Consider the following 16,289-nt stretch of genomic DNA (forward strand, 5'->3'; position numbering starts at 1 on the left):
GTTTCAGCAATTTCAACTTCACAGAACATAGAACTGGAAGATACTTTACAATTCTTCAAGAAGTTCAACCCCTTCATTTTATAGAATTGAGAGGTAGGTAAAGTGAATTGCTCAGAGTCACACATCTACTTTACTGGATGGCTGGAATTAGAACCTAAGTCTGGTTCTCTTTTCCATTGTTTCCCGACTCCCTTTCTAGCAATACATTTTTAATGGAAAGAACGCCAGACCAGCTGTCAGGACATGTAATTCTAGGCCAGGCCACTAAAAAGTTAGCTGTAAAACTGTCTAGTATCAGTTTCTTCATCTGTAAAAGAAAAGAACTGGACTCAGTGACTTCTAGTGTCCTTTCGGATAGTCAAATTCTATGACAACAGGTTCTTGCCCATCATAGCTCAGTATATATGTCTGTTTTGCACTGATAAATTTTCATTTTTTTTCCTATAATCTTATTCTTTGAAACATCTGGAGGTGGTATAACTATAAAATTCTGTTATAGTTTTTATCTAAATTAAAGAAAATTCAGGCCAGGCATGATGGCTCACGCCTGTAATCCCAGCACTTTGGTAGCCCAAGGCAGGCGGACCACAAGGTCAGGAGATCAAGATCATCCTGGCTAACACCCTGAAATCCCATCTCTACTAAAACAATACAAAAAAATTAGCCAGGCGTGGTGGTGGGCGCCTATAGTCCCAGCTACTTGGGAGGCTGAGGCAGAAGAATGGCATGAACTCAGGAGGAGGAGCTTGCAGTGAGCCGAGATCACGCCACTGCAGTCCAGCCTGGGGGACAGAGCGAGACTCTGTCTCAAAAAAAAAAAAAAAAAAGAGAAAACTCAGAGCATCAGGTATATCTGAAATTAATCTGAAAATTGCTGTAGAATGTTATCATAGCTAATTCTATTACAAATTGACTCACATTTTCCATTTGTTAAAACATGTTACAAACACACTTCACACAAGAACCAAATCCTTTTGCTAAGAAAGATCTTAAGTGTTCTCACTCCATATGCAAAAAACATGGTAGCTATGTGGGGGGCGCATGTGTTAATTAGCTTGATTGTGCTAATCACTTCACAAGGCATACATATATCAACATATCATGTTGTGTATCTTAAATTTATACAATTTTTGTTTGTCAATTATACATCAATAAAGCTAGAAAAATAAAAATTTTAAATAACTCTTTGTGGTACCATCTCCCTACATCCAGGATGACTCTGCCCTTGCCCCTAAGGTCGGTGGCACTGGCTTGCTGTCCCCTTCTCCTCCCCAACTCCTGCCATCTTACTGGCACCGTGAATGTGGATGACCAAACTCCCTTACTTTCTTGACCTTCCTGAAGCCAAACACTTTTACAGCAATTTGACTCAGGGACCCACTCCCATGGCCACACGTGGCTCTTTACATACAGTAGGAAATGCCTGTCCTTGCACATGTAAAACAACAAAAGCACATTTCTCACTCCTGCCATATTCCAACCATCTTGTTCCTCTCCCATTCTGTCAGTTCTGCTGCCGCATTGCAACCTCTCATTTACTGAGCCTCTATTTCCCCACCCAGAGAAACACGCAGGGGCCCCATGACCAACGGGGCATCAGCTGTCTTTCTTATTTTCCCCTTAACTGAACCCGTGCTGCCAATCCCTATCCCTGGATGATTGCAATCACGGGCTTCTCCTCCCAGCTCTCAGGCCACTCAGCTCAGTGCCCAGGGGAAACTGTATCAATCCACGAGCTGGATTTTCAATCTCTTCCTTAATGTCTTTGACAGATGTACTGTCCTCTCAATAACATAACGAGACACCAGTACTTACCGATTTCTACGTGCGTTGAAAGGCCACACGATGAACCTCTACGGCAGAGAGAAGCCAGCACGATCATCATCAGGCCGGGCCACAACCTGAAAGCAGACATGCTCTCATTCCCCACCGGCTCCTCTAATGACGTGGGAATGCTCAGAGCTGCGGCAGCACCGTGACTCCGAAATCCAGGCGCAGACCCACCGCTTCTCTCTAAGCAGGTCACTGACCCGGGAAACCAAGCCTCATTTCAAAATAATATCGTTTTCCAATGAAGTCAACTGTTCAACTACTGTTTAGCTTCACCAGAACAGCAAACAAACTCTGTACTCCTGGGGGGTGGGGGTGGGAGGATAAACTGAAATCTGAAAAGCCTCAGTCCAGAAGCACTACATCTTCTGACCGAGGTTTTTTCTGGATTTCATTTTAATGTGAAATTTGTGTAGAAATGCAAGCAAAGTTGTCTCCAGATATTTTTTGCTTTCTATAAAAAGGCTGACCTGTGCAGATAGTCAACATATTGGACCACCTCACCTTACAAGGGTGGATCTCTCATGCATCCTTTCTATACATTTATCAGGTTGTCCTGCTTCCTCCATCTCCCAAGCCACAAGTGCTGGGAAAGCTTTTATGGTGATCAGCTGGAACTAGCTTCTCTTTCAGTATTTGGCAACAGATACTGACACTTGTATGGGATTACACAAGAGCAGCCACTCCTGGTCTCTCTACCTCTGGCTGTTCTAATGGGGCTTATCCAGAGCCTGTTGCAAGGTCAGATTCCTGCAGGGGAAGCAAAGATGTCAATTCCACTTGGGAGGTGGAAGGAAGGGGGCAGATTTAGGGCCAAGAAACAGGGTTTAGAAAATGTTAAGCTTAGGATATATCATTAGGTAGCCAGCTACACTTCATCCGTGGGAAAAATTAAGTTCTTCATGAAACTGATGGTAATCTTAAAGCACAAATTATGCATATTTTACATTAAAAGCAAGAGATGGGCTCCTAAAAGAGTGAGAGGAAATGCTATTCACTCTCAGGTTAGCCAAATGAAAGGATGAAAAGAAAGTGGGATGATTTGGCCGGGCGCGGTGGCTCACACCTGTAATCCCAGCACTTTGGGAGGCTGAGGCTGGTGGATCACCTGAGGTCAGGAGTTTGAGACTAGCGTGATCAACATGGTGAGACCCCTTCTCTACTAAAAATACAAAAATTAGCCAGGTGTGGTGGCACACACCAGTAGTCCCAGCTACTGGGGAGGCTGAGGTGGGAGGATCTCTTGAACCCAGGAGGCGGAGGTTGAGGTGAGCCAAGATTGCACCACTGCACACTAGCCTGGGTGACAGAGCAAGACTCTGTCTCAAAAAAAAAAAAGAAAATAAATAAAGAATATGGAATGATTTGAGACAGTTGTCTGCCCCAACAGTTTCCCCTGTAAGCTTAACACAGTCACTTGCACAGCCCCAAGGAAAGGAATCCCGCAGCTCCCCACAAACCTGAGGGCAGTAGGCCCAGCTACTCCTGATTAGTCCAGAGGCCATATATCTACATGTTTTGTTTGGCTAACAGGATGTTTTATAAACTTAAATCAAGTTTATAAACTTTTTCTAAATGAGAAAATTCACGTAAAAACCTAGATTTCTGGCTCTCTTAAAAACAGAAGAACTAGCATCATGAAATGACACTCCCATGTGACACGACAACCAGCTGCAGCCAAGAGCCGATAGAGCATGTCCTGCTCCTCCAGTCCCCACCATCCAAGCAACTTGTGCAGGTTTCCACACCCCTTCTGGCCACCAGAGGCCTTTGAGTTTGCCTCCCTCTCACTCTGGGCCTTCTACAGCCTGTGCGTGAGGTAGTCGCAATTATTAATTGGGACTTTGGATATTCTCTCTCAGAACATCCAAGAGCAGTCAGTCAATGGTTACAGTGAGAGGGTTGCAAAGGGTCACCAGGGGAAAAAAAATAATACTGCCTAGAAACAATATCTAACCAGATATAATAAAACCCTTAGCACCAAAGAAATGGGTTCAGACCAGGTGTGGTGGCTCATGCCTGTAATCCCAGCACTTTGGGAGGCCAAGGTGGGCAGATGGCTTGAGGCCAGGAGTTCAAAACCAGCCTGGCCAACATAGTGAAACCCCATCTCTACCAAAAACACAAAAATTAGCTGGGCATGGTGGCACGCACCTGTACTCCCAGCTACTCCAGAGGCTGAGGAAGGAGAATCACTTGAACCCAGGAGGCAGACACTGCAGTGAGCTGAGATCGTGCCATTCAGCCTGGGCGACAGAGTAAGACCCTGTCTCAAAAAAAAGAAAAAAAGCAAAGAAAAAGAAAATGGGGGAGAGGATGAATAAGGGTGGGAACTGGGGAGTGGAGGTTCCCAGGACAAGGGCAGGCAAAGGAGAAAGGAAGGAAGAGGTCCCTCTCACCTGATGGTCTTGTCCTTGTAGGCCCTGGTAAGGACACCCAGCCAGGTGCTAGGAGTCATCAGGACAAGCCGGAAGTAAGACAGGAGCCAGGAGGGAATTGTTTACACTCTGAATGGGGGCTTGCAGAAGGGCACAAAACCAAGGGAAAAGGGAAGAGCCACATTGTGAACTTTCTAAGCTCCAGGCACTTTTGCCTTTGTGAAGTACTTCCTGTCATAAAAATAAGTAAACAATAAATAGAAATCACATTTTACATCTGCACTGGTGTAAGATTAACATATGAATATGCCACCTAAAAGTTCATTTTCTTCTTCAGGTTTTAGAAGAAATTAAACATTTTTGAGTGCTCCTAAAAGTTTTATGGGCCCTCAGCATGTACCTACTGTGTCTAATAGATAAGTCACCTGGGAAAGGGAGTGGGTACCGTTTGAAATAGAACCTTAAAAAGATAAGTGGACTAGGGTAACTTTTGAGTGAGAGGAAGCCACAATTAACTTGGCTTTTCCCGGCCTCAGTTGATTGAGGCCTCAATTGAATGATTTCTCCAGGCCAGTAGAAATGGGCTAACCTGTAATCCCAGCACTTTGGGAGGCCAAAGAGAGCGGATCACTTGAGGTCAGGAGTTCAAGACCAGCCTGGTCAACGTGGTGAAAACCTGTCTCTACTAAAAATACAAAAATTAGCTGGGCTTGGTGACACACACCTGTAGCCTCATCTACTCGGGAGGCTGAGGCAGGAGAATCACTTGAACCCAAGAGGCAGAAGTTGCAGGGAACTGAAATCGCACCACTGCACTCCACCTGGGCGACAGAATGAGTCTGTGGTCTCACAAGAACAAAACAAACAAAAAACAACAACCACTACCAAAAACAAACAAACAAACAAAAAAACACTCCCTCTGCAGGCAGGAGATGTAAACACGCCAGCTCCCAGCCCCAACTGTGATACCTACTGGCCGACATCCCTATTAGGACTCCCTGGTTCTCCCCAGTTCCTGCAATAAAATACAGAACAAAATAGTGTGAAATTGATTAAATTCTGCTGTTACCACTTCTGCCATATGTGACTGGCTCAAAACTCAATGGATCTGACTCAGCAAAAGACAAAGTCAAAATTTAAAGTTACTGCCTCAGCATTTTGCAAACGTCCTAGAAAAAAAGTCAACGTCCTAGAAAAAGGTGAAAGCTAGCAAGATACTCTTAACGCTGTAAGAGTTGAGAAAGGGAGATATGTTGAGACTAGTAACCTAAAATCAAAGCATAGGGCTGGGCTTCATTTGCACCCACAAATTCCCAGCATACACCTACTATTTTTACTTGTATCCTCAGGTTTTAAGCTTCCCTGCTGCTTTCAGAGTCTTAAGCTCAAGTCTAATTTTTGAGCGGATGAAGAATGTTGTTTAAAGCTGCTCAAATACCTTGGTTGGACAGTATGCTCAATACTTAACACCTTGGTCGATTCGATTTGGACAAATGCTTCCATTTACTAGTTGGTGGCCCAACTTTAATCTTACTAGTGGCTTGACTAGGGTAGCTAGTATGACTTTGAACACTATTGAATTTAATGTAGCAACTGTAATGAGCATTTTACGTTATCTCACAACAAACCTATGGGGTAGATACGGTTCTATTTTATAAGTGACTGGACTAAGGTTAACCTGTCGGTCACGCAGCTTGTCGGCAACAGGCTGAGTTTGGATCCTACTCTGTTTATTTCCAAGGCGCTGTTATTTATAGGGTGCGCCCGTAGGAGAATGCCTAGACACAGACCCAGAAAAGCAGGCAGGCAGCAGAACGCGGGGTCACACTTCGACCCCTCAGAGAACCATCGCTCCCAATCAATCCTACGTGCTCAGGAGCTACAACGACGAAGAAGCGTGATCATGGCCTTGGCATTTAGGGCAGGCACCAGCGCATCTATGGACCGCGCACAAATTCCAGGGATGCCGAATTTGGGGGATGCTAAGGGGAGACAGTGGGTCTCTAGCAGCGGGGGACTCAGGAGCAGTTAGTGACAAATAAGCACCCGAAAAGTGAAAAGGTGACAGCAGTCCGCAGGTGCATCTACCAGCGAGCCTTCTCCATCCCCCAACCCAACCCTCCCCCGGGAGAAGGTCGCGCCAGGAGCGAAGCCGCGCGGCGCTCAGGGCAAGGTGCAGAGGACGGCGCGGCGGTGCAGAGAGAAAGGCGCGGAGAGAGGGCGCTGCTCTGTGGCTCTGCAACCTTCCGCCAGCTCCCCGGCTTTCCCCGCGCGTCTCCGGCGCCTCCTCGCTCCTCTTGCTTCCCCGCGACCCCTGCGTTCCCGTGCGCGCGCGTCCGCTTGCCTGTTTCGTGTCGCCGTCGCTGCCCGGGCCATGGCGACCTGCTTTTGGCTGCGGAGCTGCGGGGCCCGGCGCCTCGGGTCGACGTTTCCAGGCTGCCGCCTCCACCCCCGCGCCGGCGGCCTGGTGCCTGCCCCCGGGCCTGCGCCCGGCCCGGCCCAGCTCCGCGGCTACGCTGGGGGCCTGGCGGGCCTCTCTGCGGCGCTGCTGCGCACCGACAGCTTCGTGGGCGGCCGTTGGCTCCCGGCCGCCGCCACCTTCCCCGTGCAAGACCCGGCCAGCGGCGCTGCCCTGGGCATGGTAGCTGATTGCGGGGTGTCAGAGGCCCGCGCCGCCGTGCGCGCTGCCTACGAGGCTTTCTGCAGCTGGAGAGAGGTCTCGGCCAAGGTGAGAGCGCCTGGGTGCAGGGGGCCGGAGATGGCCGGGGACACGGCAGGGAGCAGAGGGGGCTTTGCCCCAACGCGAAACCAGCCGCGTCGCCTCCCTCCTGTGCTCAGTTCCCCGGCGTATACAAAGCAGAAAGCCAGAGCAACAAGAAGGAAGACGACCAACAAATAAGTTCGGAGCTTCCATTTTGTGCCGGGCGCTAGGGACACAGCCCCTGCCCTCAAGCCTCTTGAAGTGTATGCACTGCCCAGTAGGGGACGCATAACGCGAGCGCCCAATACAAGCGAGCTGCTGCGTGTTATGATCAACAAGCCTAACCGTGGAGGGGCGGGGAGAAAGGGGAGGGGTGTTAGGGAAGTGAGAGAGCACGTGTGGCCCTTCAGAGTATCTGAAATACCTCCGCAGCTGCGGGAAGCCCACGCGGGAGGCTGCTACAGCGGCCCATAAGAAGGCTGGTAGTGGCCGGGCGCGATGGCTCAAGCCTGTAATCCCAGCACTTTGGGAGGCCGAGACGGGTGGATCACGAGGTCAGGAGATCGAGACCATCCTGCCTAACACGGTGAAACCCCGTGTCTACTAAAAAATACAAAAAACTAGCCGGGCGAGGTGGCAGGCGCCTGTGGTCCCAGCTACTCGGGAGGCTGAGGCAGGAGAATGGCGGAAACCCGGGAGGCGGAGCTTGCAGTGAGCTGAGATCCGGCCACCGCACTCCAGCCTGGGCGACTGAGCGAGACTCCGTCTCACCAAAAAAAAAAAAAAAAAAAAGGAGGCTGGTAGTGAGGGCCCTGGGCCAGATTCGTGGAATCGGGAACGGAGAGAGCTGTATAAAGATCTGGGTTTTGTGCAGGGGAAGGGAGAAGTCCAGGACCGTTCTCCAGGTTTTCAGCCTAAATGGATAAATGCTGCTATTGGCCATTGCATAGAGAACACTGGAGAATTGGGAGTAAGGGGTGGAGGGCCATTAAATGGGACAGAATAGAGTAAGAAGAAAACTAAGAAAGTTTCTTCTTCCTTCAAGTATTATATTATTAAACCTGGAGTCAACGCAGTGAAATTTTTTCCCTGTCCTTCAAAGCTCTCCCTCTGAAGGAGTGCATCCAGTGATCCCTACGCATACAAGGGATAGTGTTAGCACTTATTCATCCATCAGCTGTTTACTGAGCACCTGCTGTATGCCCTGCACTGTTGGAGGTGTTTGGGATACATCAGTAAACGAAAGAAAGATTGTGCCCTTATGGAGCTTACATGGGGTGGAAGGGGAGCAGAAGACAGATCAGAACTCTAAACAACAAACATAATATCTAAGGAAATAAGTATGTGAGAGGTGCTGAGTGCAATATGGGAAAAAAGGTAGAAGCAGAAGAGGATCCGGGCCAGAGGGAAGGGGCAAGATGCAGCACCAATAGTGTGGCCAGGTGTATTCCTTTGCTAGGGCTGCCATAGCAAAGTACCACAGACTGGGTGGCCTGAACAACAGACATTTCTCATTTTACAGCTCTGGAGGGTAGAAATCCCAGCTCAAGGTGTTGTCAGGGTTGGTTTCTTCTAAGGCCTCTCTCCTTGGCTTGCAGAGAGCTCAGTTTTGTCTTTGTATCTCGTCAGAGCTCAGTTTTAAACTCATTGAGTCTGAGTTGTCTGTTCACACCCAAGTGAAGATATAAAGTAAGCAGTTGGGATATATGAATGAATCTTCCCTGTATGTCTCCACATGGTCTTTCCTCTGTGTGTGTCTGTGTCCTAATTTTTTCTTTTAAAAACAAGAGTCAGATTGGATTGGGGCCTACCAGAATGACCTCATCATAACTTAATTCCCTTTTTAAAGACGCTATCTCCAAATACACTCACATTCTGAGATACTGGGGGGTTAGGACTTCAACATGTCAATTTTACGGGGAGCACCGTTCAGCCCATGACATCAGGGTAGATCTCACTGAGAACATGAGATACAAAGGCCAAAGGAAGTAAGTGTGTCCAGAGTTGGTTCCTGCCGGTGCGTTTGTGACCTCACTGACTTCAAGAATGGAGCCATGGACCTTTGCGGTGAGTGTTATAGCTCTTAAAGATGGCATGGACCCAAAGAGTGAGCGGTAGCAAGATTTGTGAAGAGTGAAAGAAGAAAGCTTCCACAGTGGGGATGGGGACCCAAGCAGGTTGTTGCTGCTGGGGGTGGGGGTGACCAACTTTTATTGCCTTATTTATCCCCTCCCATGTTCCGTTTCTGTCCTATCAGAATGCCCTTTTTTCAATCTTCCCTGCAATTGACTACTTTTAGGATCCTGCTGATTGGTGCGTTTTATAGAGTACTGATTGGTGCATTTTACAGAGCGCTGATTGGTGTATTTTACAATCCTCTTGCTAGCTACAGAGCGCTGATTGGTGTGTTTTTACAGAGCGCTGATTGGTGCATTTTACAATCCCCTTGCTAGCTCCAGAGCGCTGATTGGTGCATTTTACAATCCCCTTGCTAGCTCCAGAGCACTGATTGGTGCATTTTATAATCCTCTTGCTATCTACAGGGTGCTGATTGGTGCATTTTACAATCCTCTTGTCAGACAGAAAAGTTTTCCAAATCCCCACTGGACCCAGGAAGTCCAGATGGCTTCACCTCTCATAAGGACATTCAGCTACAGCCAAAGTCAGAAGCATGGCTGACACATTTGCAGAACAGCAAGGAGGCCCGTGTGGACTGAGCAAAGGGAAAGAGTTGTATCAGAGGAGGTCATATGGAGAAGGGGAGGAGTGGGTGGAGCATGTAGGACCTGTGAGTTATTCTAAGGACTTGGTTTTTACTTTGAGTAAAGGGGGAACCATGTCAGGGTTTTAAGCAGAGATATGGTCTGATTTACATTTTGAAAGGCCACTTTAACCACAGTGCTGAGAATTGATAAAGAGTGGCGGGGCCGGGTGCGGTGGCTCACGCCTGTAATCCCAGCACTTTGGGAGGCCGAGACGGGCGGATCACGAGGTCAGGAGATCGAGACCAACCTGGCTAACGTTGAAACCCCGTCTCTACTAAAAAAATACAAAAAACTAGCCGGGCGAGGTGGCGGGCGCCTGTAGTCCCAGCTACTCGGGAGGCTGAGGCAGGAGAATGGCGGAGACCCGGGAGGCGGAGGTTGTTGCATGGATTTAGGTGGGAGGCCACGGTGACTTGAACCAGGGTGGTAGCAGTGGACAAAGTGAAGAGTTATTCCATAAAGGATGTATTTGGAAGGTAGAGCCCACTGGATTTTCTGATGGATCATTATATGGGAAGTAGGTGAACAAGAGAGGTTAGTGATGACTCCAGGGCTTTTGGCCTGAGCAATTGGAAGGATGAGGATAGCTGAATGGAACAGCATTAGGGTCAGACATCAGAGTTCAGTTTTAGACGTATTGAGTCTGAGATGTAGGTTCACACGCAAGTGAGGATATAAAGTAGGCAGTTGGATATATGTGTCTGAGGTTTGAGAGCGAGCCCTGGGCTAGAAATGTAAATGTGAAATTCATACCTGTGTGTACTGCATATATACTTAAAGCGATGGGATTGGTGAGATCACAGGAAAGGAGTGGACCAGGGCCTGAGCTCTGGTTCCCCTAGCATCATTCTGGAGTCCCACAAGGCCCCACGAAGATCAAGGCTGCCATACAATGGTGTTACACTGCGGGGTTCTGGAAAGCCTTCTACTCAGTCAGTGATTGTTTGGCAGCTGCAGGGCTGGTGTTGGGACCTCTTGCTGATACTAGCAGCAGCACCCTGTGTTCAGATCACACCACCCATCCTAATGTCTGTGCCCCTTGAACATTACAGTGAGGTCAGCTTCCATCTTACAAGGGCTTGGATCTTCTCAGGGAAACTTCCTTTTTGAAAGGAGGGGTTCAGGCCAGGCATGGTGGCTCACACTTGTAATCCCAGCACTTTGGGAGGCCAAGGCGGGTGGATCACTTGAGGTCAGGAGTTCAAGTCCAGCCTGGCCAAAATGGCAAACCCCATCTCTACTAAAAAATACAAAAATTAGCTGGGTGTGGTGGCAGGCACCTGTGATCCCAGCTACTCAGGAGGCTGAGCCAGGGAAAATTGCTTGAACCTGGGAGGCAGAGTTTGCAGTGAGCCGAAATCAAGCCAATTGCACTCCAGCCTGGGGGACAGAGCCAGACTGTCTCAAAAAAAAAAAAAAAAGAAGGAAAGAAGGAAGGAAATAAATAAATTAGCCAGGCATTGTGGCATGCACCTGTATGTAATCCCAACTACTCAAGAGGCTGAGGCATGAAAATTGCTTGAGCCCGGGAGGTGGAGGTTGGTTGCAGTGAGCCGAGATGGCACCACCACACTCCAGCCTGGGTGACAGAGTAAGACTCTGTCTGAAAAAACAAAATGCGAAGGTTCTTCTTGGCTTTGGATACACCTGTGCAGATGTGGGAAGCTAGAGCCTGGGCAGCTCTGTCTTTAGAGTGCCTTGATGGCCACCCAGGTCGCTTAGATTCTCTAGGCCTTCCTCGTTTTCTTTTTTAAAGTGTTTTTATGTGAATGAATTAATTTTTTTTTTTTTTTAGAAATGATTTCTTCCTTTTATCTTTTTTCTTTTTTTTTTTTTTTTGACAGGGTCTTGCTCCGTTGCCCAGGCTGGAATGCAGTGATGCTGTCATGGCTCACTGCAGCCTCGAACTCACAGGCCCAAGCGATTCTCCCACCTCCGCCTTCTGAGTAGCTGGGACCACAGGCATGCACCACCACACCCAGATAATTTGTGTGTATGTGTAGAGAAGGATCTCACCGCATTGCCCAAACTAGTGTCAAAGTCCTGGCCACAAGCAACCCTCCCTCCTTGGCCTTCCAAAGTGTTATGATTATGGGCATGAGCCGCCACACCTGGTCCCATAATATTGTTAATAATCCAGTGTATCCCTTTGTCTGTTTTTTGTTCATTGGAATTTTTAAAATTATGGCCAAATATGCGTAACATAACATTTACCATTGTAACCTTTTTTTTTTTGAGACAGAGTCTTGCTCTGTTGCCCAGGCTGGATGGAGTGTAGTGGCGCCAACTCGGCTCAATGCAAGCTCTGTGTCCCGGGTTCATGCCATTCTCCTACCTCAGCCTCCTGAGTAGTTGACACTACAGGCGCCCGCCACCATGCCTGGCTAATATTTTTTTGTATTTTTTAGTAGATATGGGGTTTCACCATGTTAGCCAGGATGGTCTCGATCTCCTGACCTCATGATCTGCCCACCTCGGCCTCCCAAAGTGCTGGGATTATAGGCATGAGCCACTGCGCCTGGCCCATTTTAACCATTTTTAAGTGTACATTTCAGTGGTATTAAGTGCATTCATGTTGTTGTGCCTGGGCCCTCTTCTTAAGTGTGTAAAACCCTTTCTTATGCCTCATGCATGCCCCAGTCTATATGTCAGTCTCTGGGACAAATCCAGGTTGCCAGCGAGTCACTATAATAGGGAACAATACTTGAAGACATTATGCTGAGTAAAATAAGCCAGTCACAAAAGGGCAAATGCTGTATGATTCTACTTATATGAGGTACCTAGAGTTGTCAAATTTATAGAGACAGAAAGTAGAATGGGCCAGGCATGGTGGCTCACAATTATAATCCCTGCACTTTGGGAGGCCAAGGCAGGAGGATCACTTAAAGCCAGGAGTCTGAGGTTGCAGTGAGCTATGATTGCGCCACCACACTCCAGCCTGGACGTCAGATCAAGACCCTATCTAAAATAATAATAATAAAGTAAGGAACTCTACCTTTGTATGGTAAAATTAAAGTTGTTCTTATGTACCATAAGCAATAATAGCTGTTTCCACAATACTTATTTTCTCTTTTATAATTTATGACCCAGTATACCTCTTTAGATGCAACTCGAAATTGGATCTCTATTACTCATCAAAGAAGGGTCAGTTAGCATGAGCAATATAGTGAGACCTTGTCTGTACAAAAGAAAATTCTTTTTAATTAGCTGAGCATGATCATCCTGTAGATCCTGTTAGCATGAAAAGTCTGTATGGCATGACAACAACTACTTTAAGGGGAAGATAAGATTTCTTTCTACTTCTAAGTGATGCTGTGATACCTTAGGCACTAAAGCAGAGCTAGTAATGCTTTTTTAGTTTCACACTGGCTTATTTTAACAGATCAAGGTAATCGTTATAAGATGTATATAACATGATGTTAACTTTGTGGTCTAAGTGTTTAGCTATCAAGCTGGATTCCTTAGTAGACCAAATCTTGCTATCGAAGTGTTCTTGAGCTCTACCTAGATGTTTAGAAAAAAAGTATTTGTTACATCTTGTAGAATCTACTGTTTGAACTTTTTGTCGCCTGTAATTGTCAATTCTGCATGTAGTAGTCCTCTAGAAATAGGTTAAGCTGAAGCAACTTGATGGAAGGAACTCTCCACAGGGCTTATTTTCCAAAGAAAAGTATTGTTTGAGAAGCAAAGCTACAGGCCTACCTAAGCATATCATAAAGCTGTCCAAAAATAACTCAGAGCCAGTATTGTGGATGGAAACGTAGTGCCCGAGTCAAATTCTGCTTAAAGTTGCAACAGATACAGATGAGTTAAAAGAAAAAAATAGCTGGGCTTGGTGGTGTTTGCCTGTGGTCCCAGCTACTCAGTAGGCTGAGCTGGGAGGATCACTTGAACCAAGGAAGCAGAGGTTGCAGTGAGGTATGATCACACCACTGCACTTCAGCCTGAGTTACAGAACAAAACCCTATCTCTTTTTAAAAATTTTTTTAAATTTTTTACTTTTTTTTTAGTTTGTGTGCTTCTCATTGTCCAAGCCCAGACCCTGTTTCCAAAACAAAGAAACAAAAAAACAGAAGGTCAATGTATGTTTCCCCAAGCATCTTACTCAGGGTTGTCCAGAAAAATAGAACCAGTGTTCTGTAAGACCCAATGTTATATATATGTATATGGAATCATAGATATATAGGAAGAGACTTCTTATAAAGGACTGGCTTAGGTGATTGTGGATGCTGAGAAGTCCCACCCTCTGCTGCCTGCAAGCTGGAGACCCAAGAAAGCTGATATGTCCAATCTGAGTTCTAGTCTGGGTCCAAAAGTCTGAGTACCAGGAATGCCAATGCCTGGTGTCTGGCAACAGGAGGAAGTGGATGTCCTAGCTCATGCAGAGAGTGAATTTGCTCTTCCTCTGCCACTTTGTTCTTTTCAGGTCCTCAGCAGATTGGATGATACCCACGTGAATTTATGAAGTCAAATCTTCTTTATTCAGTCTCCTGATTCAACTGCTAGTCTCTTCCGAAAACGTTCACAGACATACCCAGAAATAATGTTTTACCAGCTATCTGGGGCTCCTTGAACCCAGTCAAATTTACACATAAAATGAACCATCACAGTCAAGGAGAATGAGACCATACAGCTAATATTTTAGGATATTGAATTTTATTTAGCATTCTGTGTTACACTTGGCATTTTATTACTTTTCTGCCTTGTTATTTCTTTTGCAGGAGAGGAGTTCATTACTTCGAAAGTGGTACAATTTAATGATACAGAATAAGGATGACCTTGCCAGAATAATCACAGCTGAAAGTGTAAGTTCAGGGTTCTGACTTGGTGCACTGAGAAATTCTCCAGGAATTCTTACTAAACTTGGGGAAGCCCCTGACTTCCCATCACTGCTGGCTGTAACTAAAGAATATGTGGTTCCTTCTCTACTGATCAAATGCCAAATCATTGTTGTGCCAGGGTCCTTAGATTTGCTAAAATAAAATTTGTATGTTCTAGTTTATTCTTTAATAGTATCCAAAAATAGATTTTGTGTGCAACTATATGCATAACTGCTGTTTCACCATTCTGATGTTTTTTTCCATGGTACTGTTTTGGTTGTTTTTTTAATATTGTTTTTGTACATTTTTAAATATACCAATACTTCTTCCATAGATGTAATAAATTATTTCATATCATGGTTACAATACTTAGAAGATATTGAAGGGAGGAAAATTTTCCTAATTTGTAAACATATTGAGAATGCCAATGACACTTGTGGTTTAGGGTGATACAGTCGTCATTGTAATTCTGCTTTTTAAAACTCACGCCAAAGTCAGAAATTTTCCCCACTCTGTGGCTATCGTTGTAGGAGACTTTTCTACTCTTCTTGCACCTTGAAGAATTTAGGAACACAGAACCATGCTTTTATTATCAGAAGGTAATATGTGGGTTCTTTTCTGATTTAATTTAGGGAAAGCCACTGAAGGAGGCACATGGAGAAATTCTCTATTCCGCCTTTTTCCTAGAGTGGTTCTCTGAGGAAGCCCGCCGCGTTTACGGAGACATTATCTACACCCCAGCAAAGGACAAGCGGGCCCTGGTCCTCAAGCAGCCCGTAGGCGTGGCTGCAGTCATCACCCCGGTAGGTGACAGTGAGATCAGCAAGATCCTAGGGTGGGAGATTGGATAGGGAGTTGAGAAAGAATTCATGCTTCCGCCTGAGCAGGTGTGCTTATCCTGTTAGTTTTGTCACCTGTTCCTGGTCTCCTGATAATTTTGCTGGATGTGGAAGTGTGTTTCCTGGTCCTCTGATGGTGTTAGGTGTGGTGGCAATGAGTGAAAGGATGCATTTCTAATGCCTGCAAAAGTGGGATGCGCCACAGGAGGACCCAGGGACTCTTCTGACTTGGCCTGGAGGCTTCTTCCTGGCATTGCCTAGCAGCTCTGAAAAGATCTTCCGGTATTTATCATTTTTAAAAAGACTTAAGATATGACACATTTTTAAACTTGCCATAGTTTGGAAAAAAGTGTTATGCTTAATTGATGGTTATCATCAATAGCAAAGCATGTATGGACCCACTAGCAGGCATTGGCCCAGGTTCTAGAGATAAAGAGGCTAAGAAACAAGGTATCACATCTGCCTGGATGGGGCTGCAGTATATTTGTGGAACACCCAGCTTTCCCTCTGGGTCCTGCCTTCTACTAAGTCCCATGTTAACTTCTCTCCCATATCTGTCAGCTGGTCTCGAGATGTCTATGCTTTTCCTGCTCAGCATAGTTGCTGACAGAATCCCCCTGATTGCCTAGATGGACTAGGTTTGATTTGAAGGTCACTATTTACTAACTGTGCAACCGTGGCCAAATTTTCTCGAACTTGCAAGTGAGGTTAATATCAACCTCATTGGGTTGTGATAAGGATTTAATTAATTTTAATTTTGAAGTACTTAGAAAAATACCTGATACAGAGTAAGTGCTATATAATAGAGTTTTTCAAAATAAAATACTGTTATTATAGGTATGTCTATAGGCATCTATAAATATGTATGTGGAAGGAAGTAATAAATCATCTGCCATTTTCAAAACCATTGCTAATATTTACTCCCATGGGCCTCAGGCCAAATCCAGCCCACTACC

At 46.1% G+C, this 16,289-nt stretch overlaps 2 protein-coding genes across 4 annotated transcripts in view; one reads left to right on the forward strand and one right to left on the reverse strand.

Moving 5' to 3' along the window:
• GPLD1 (glycosylphosphatidylinositol specific phospholipase D1) overlaps positions 1-6,248 on the reverse strand; it is a 68,076-nt gene extending 61,828 nt beyond the window's left edge. The window contains exons 1-2 of one of the 3 annotated variants that reach the window (XM_038005748.2): positions 4,230-6,248; positions 1,816-1,901 (exon numbers count right to left, since the gene is read on the reverse strand). In XM_038005748.2, the coding sequence (XP_037861676.2) occupies positions 1,816-1,901; positions 4,230-4,288 (145 nt within the window). In that variant the 5' untranslated portion in view covers positions 4,289-6,248. Of the gene's footprint in view, positions 1-1,815; positions 1,916-4,229 lie in introns of those variants that run through there. The other 2 variants (XM_038005750.2, XM_073005690.1) reach the window with 2 other exon arrangements.
• Positions 6,249-6,582: 334 nt separating this feature from the next.
• ALDH5A1 (aldehyde dehydrogenase 5 family member A1) overlaps positions 6,583-16,289 on the forward strand; it is a 35,959-nt gene continuing 26,252 nt past the window's right edge. Inside the window, exons 1-3 of the mRNA XM_007973556.3 lie at positions 6,583-6,936; positions 14,396-14,479; positions 15,127-15,297. Coding sequence (XP_007971747.3) covers positions 6,583-6,936; positions 14,396-14,479; positions 15,127-15,297 — 609 coding nt within the window. The remainder of the gene's footprint in view (positions 6,937-14,395; positions 14,480-15,126; positions 15,298-16,289) is intronic.

This window comes from Chlorocebus sabaeus, chromosome 17, assembly GCF_047675955.1.
Source record: "Chlorocebus sabaeus isolate Y175 chromosome 17, mChlSab1.0.hap1, whole genome shotgun sequence".
Classification (NCBI taxonomy): Eukaryota; Metazoa; Chordata; class Mammalia; order Primates; family Cercopithecidae; genus Chlorocebus; species Chlorocebus sabaeus.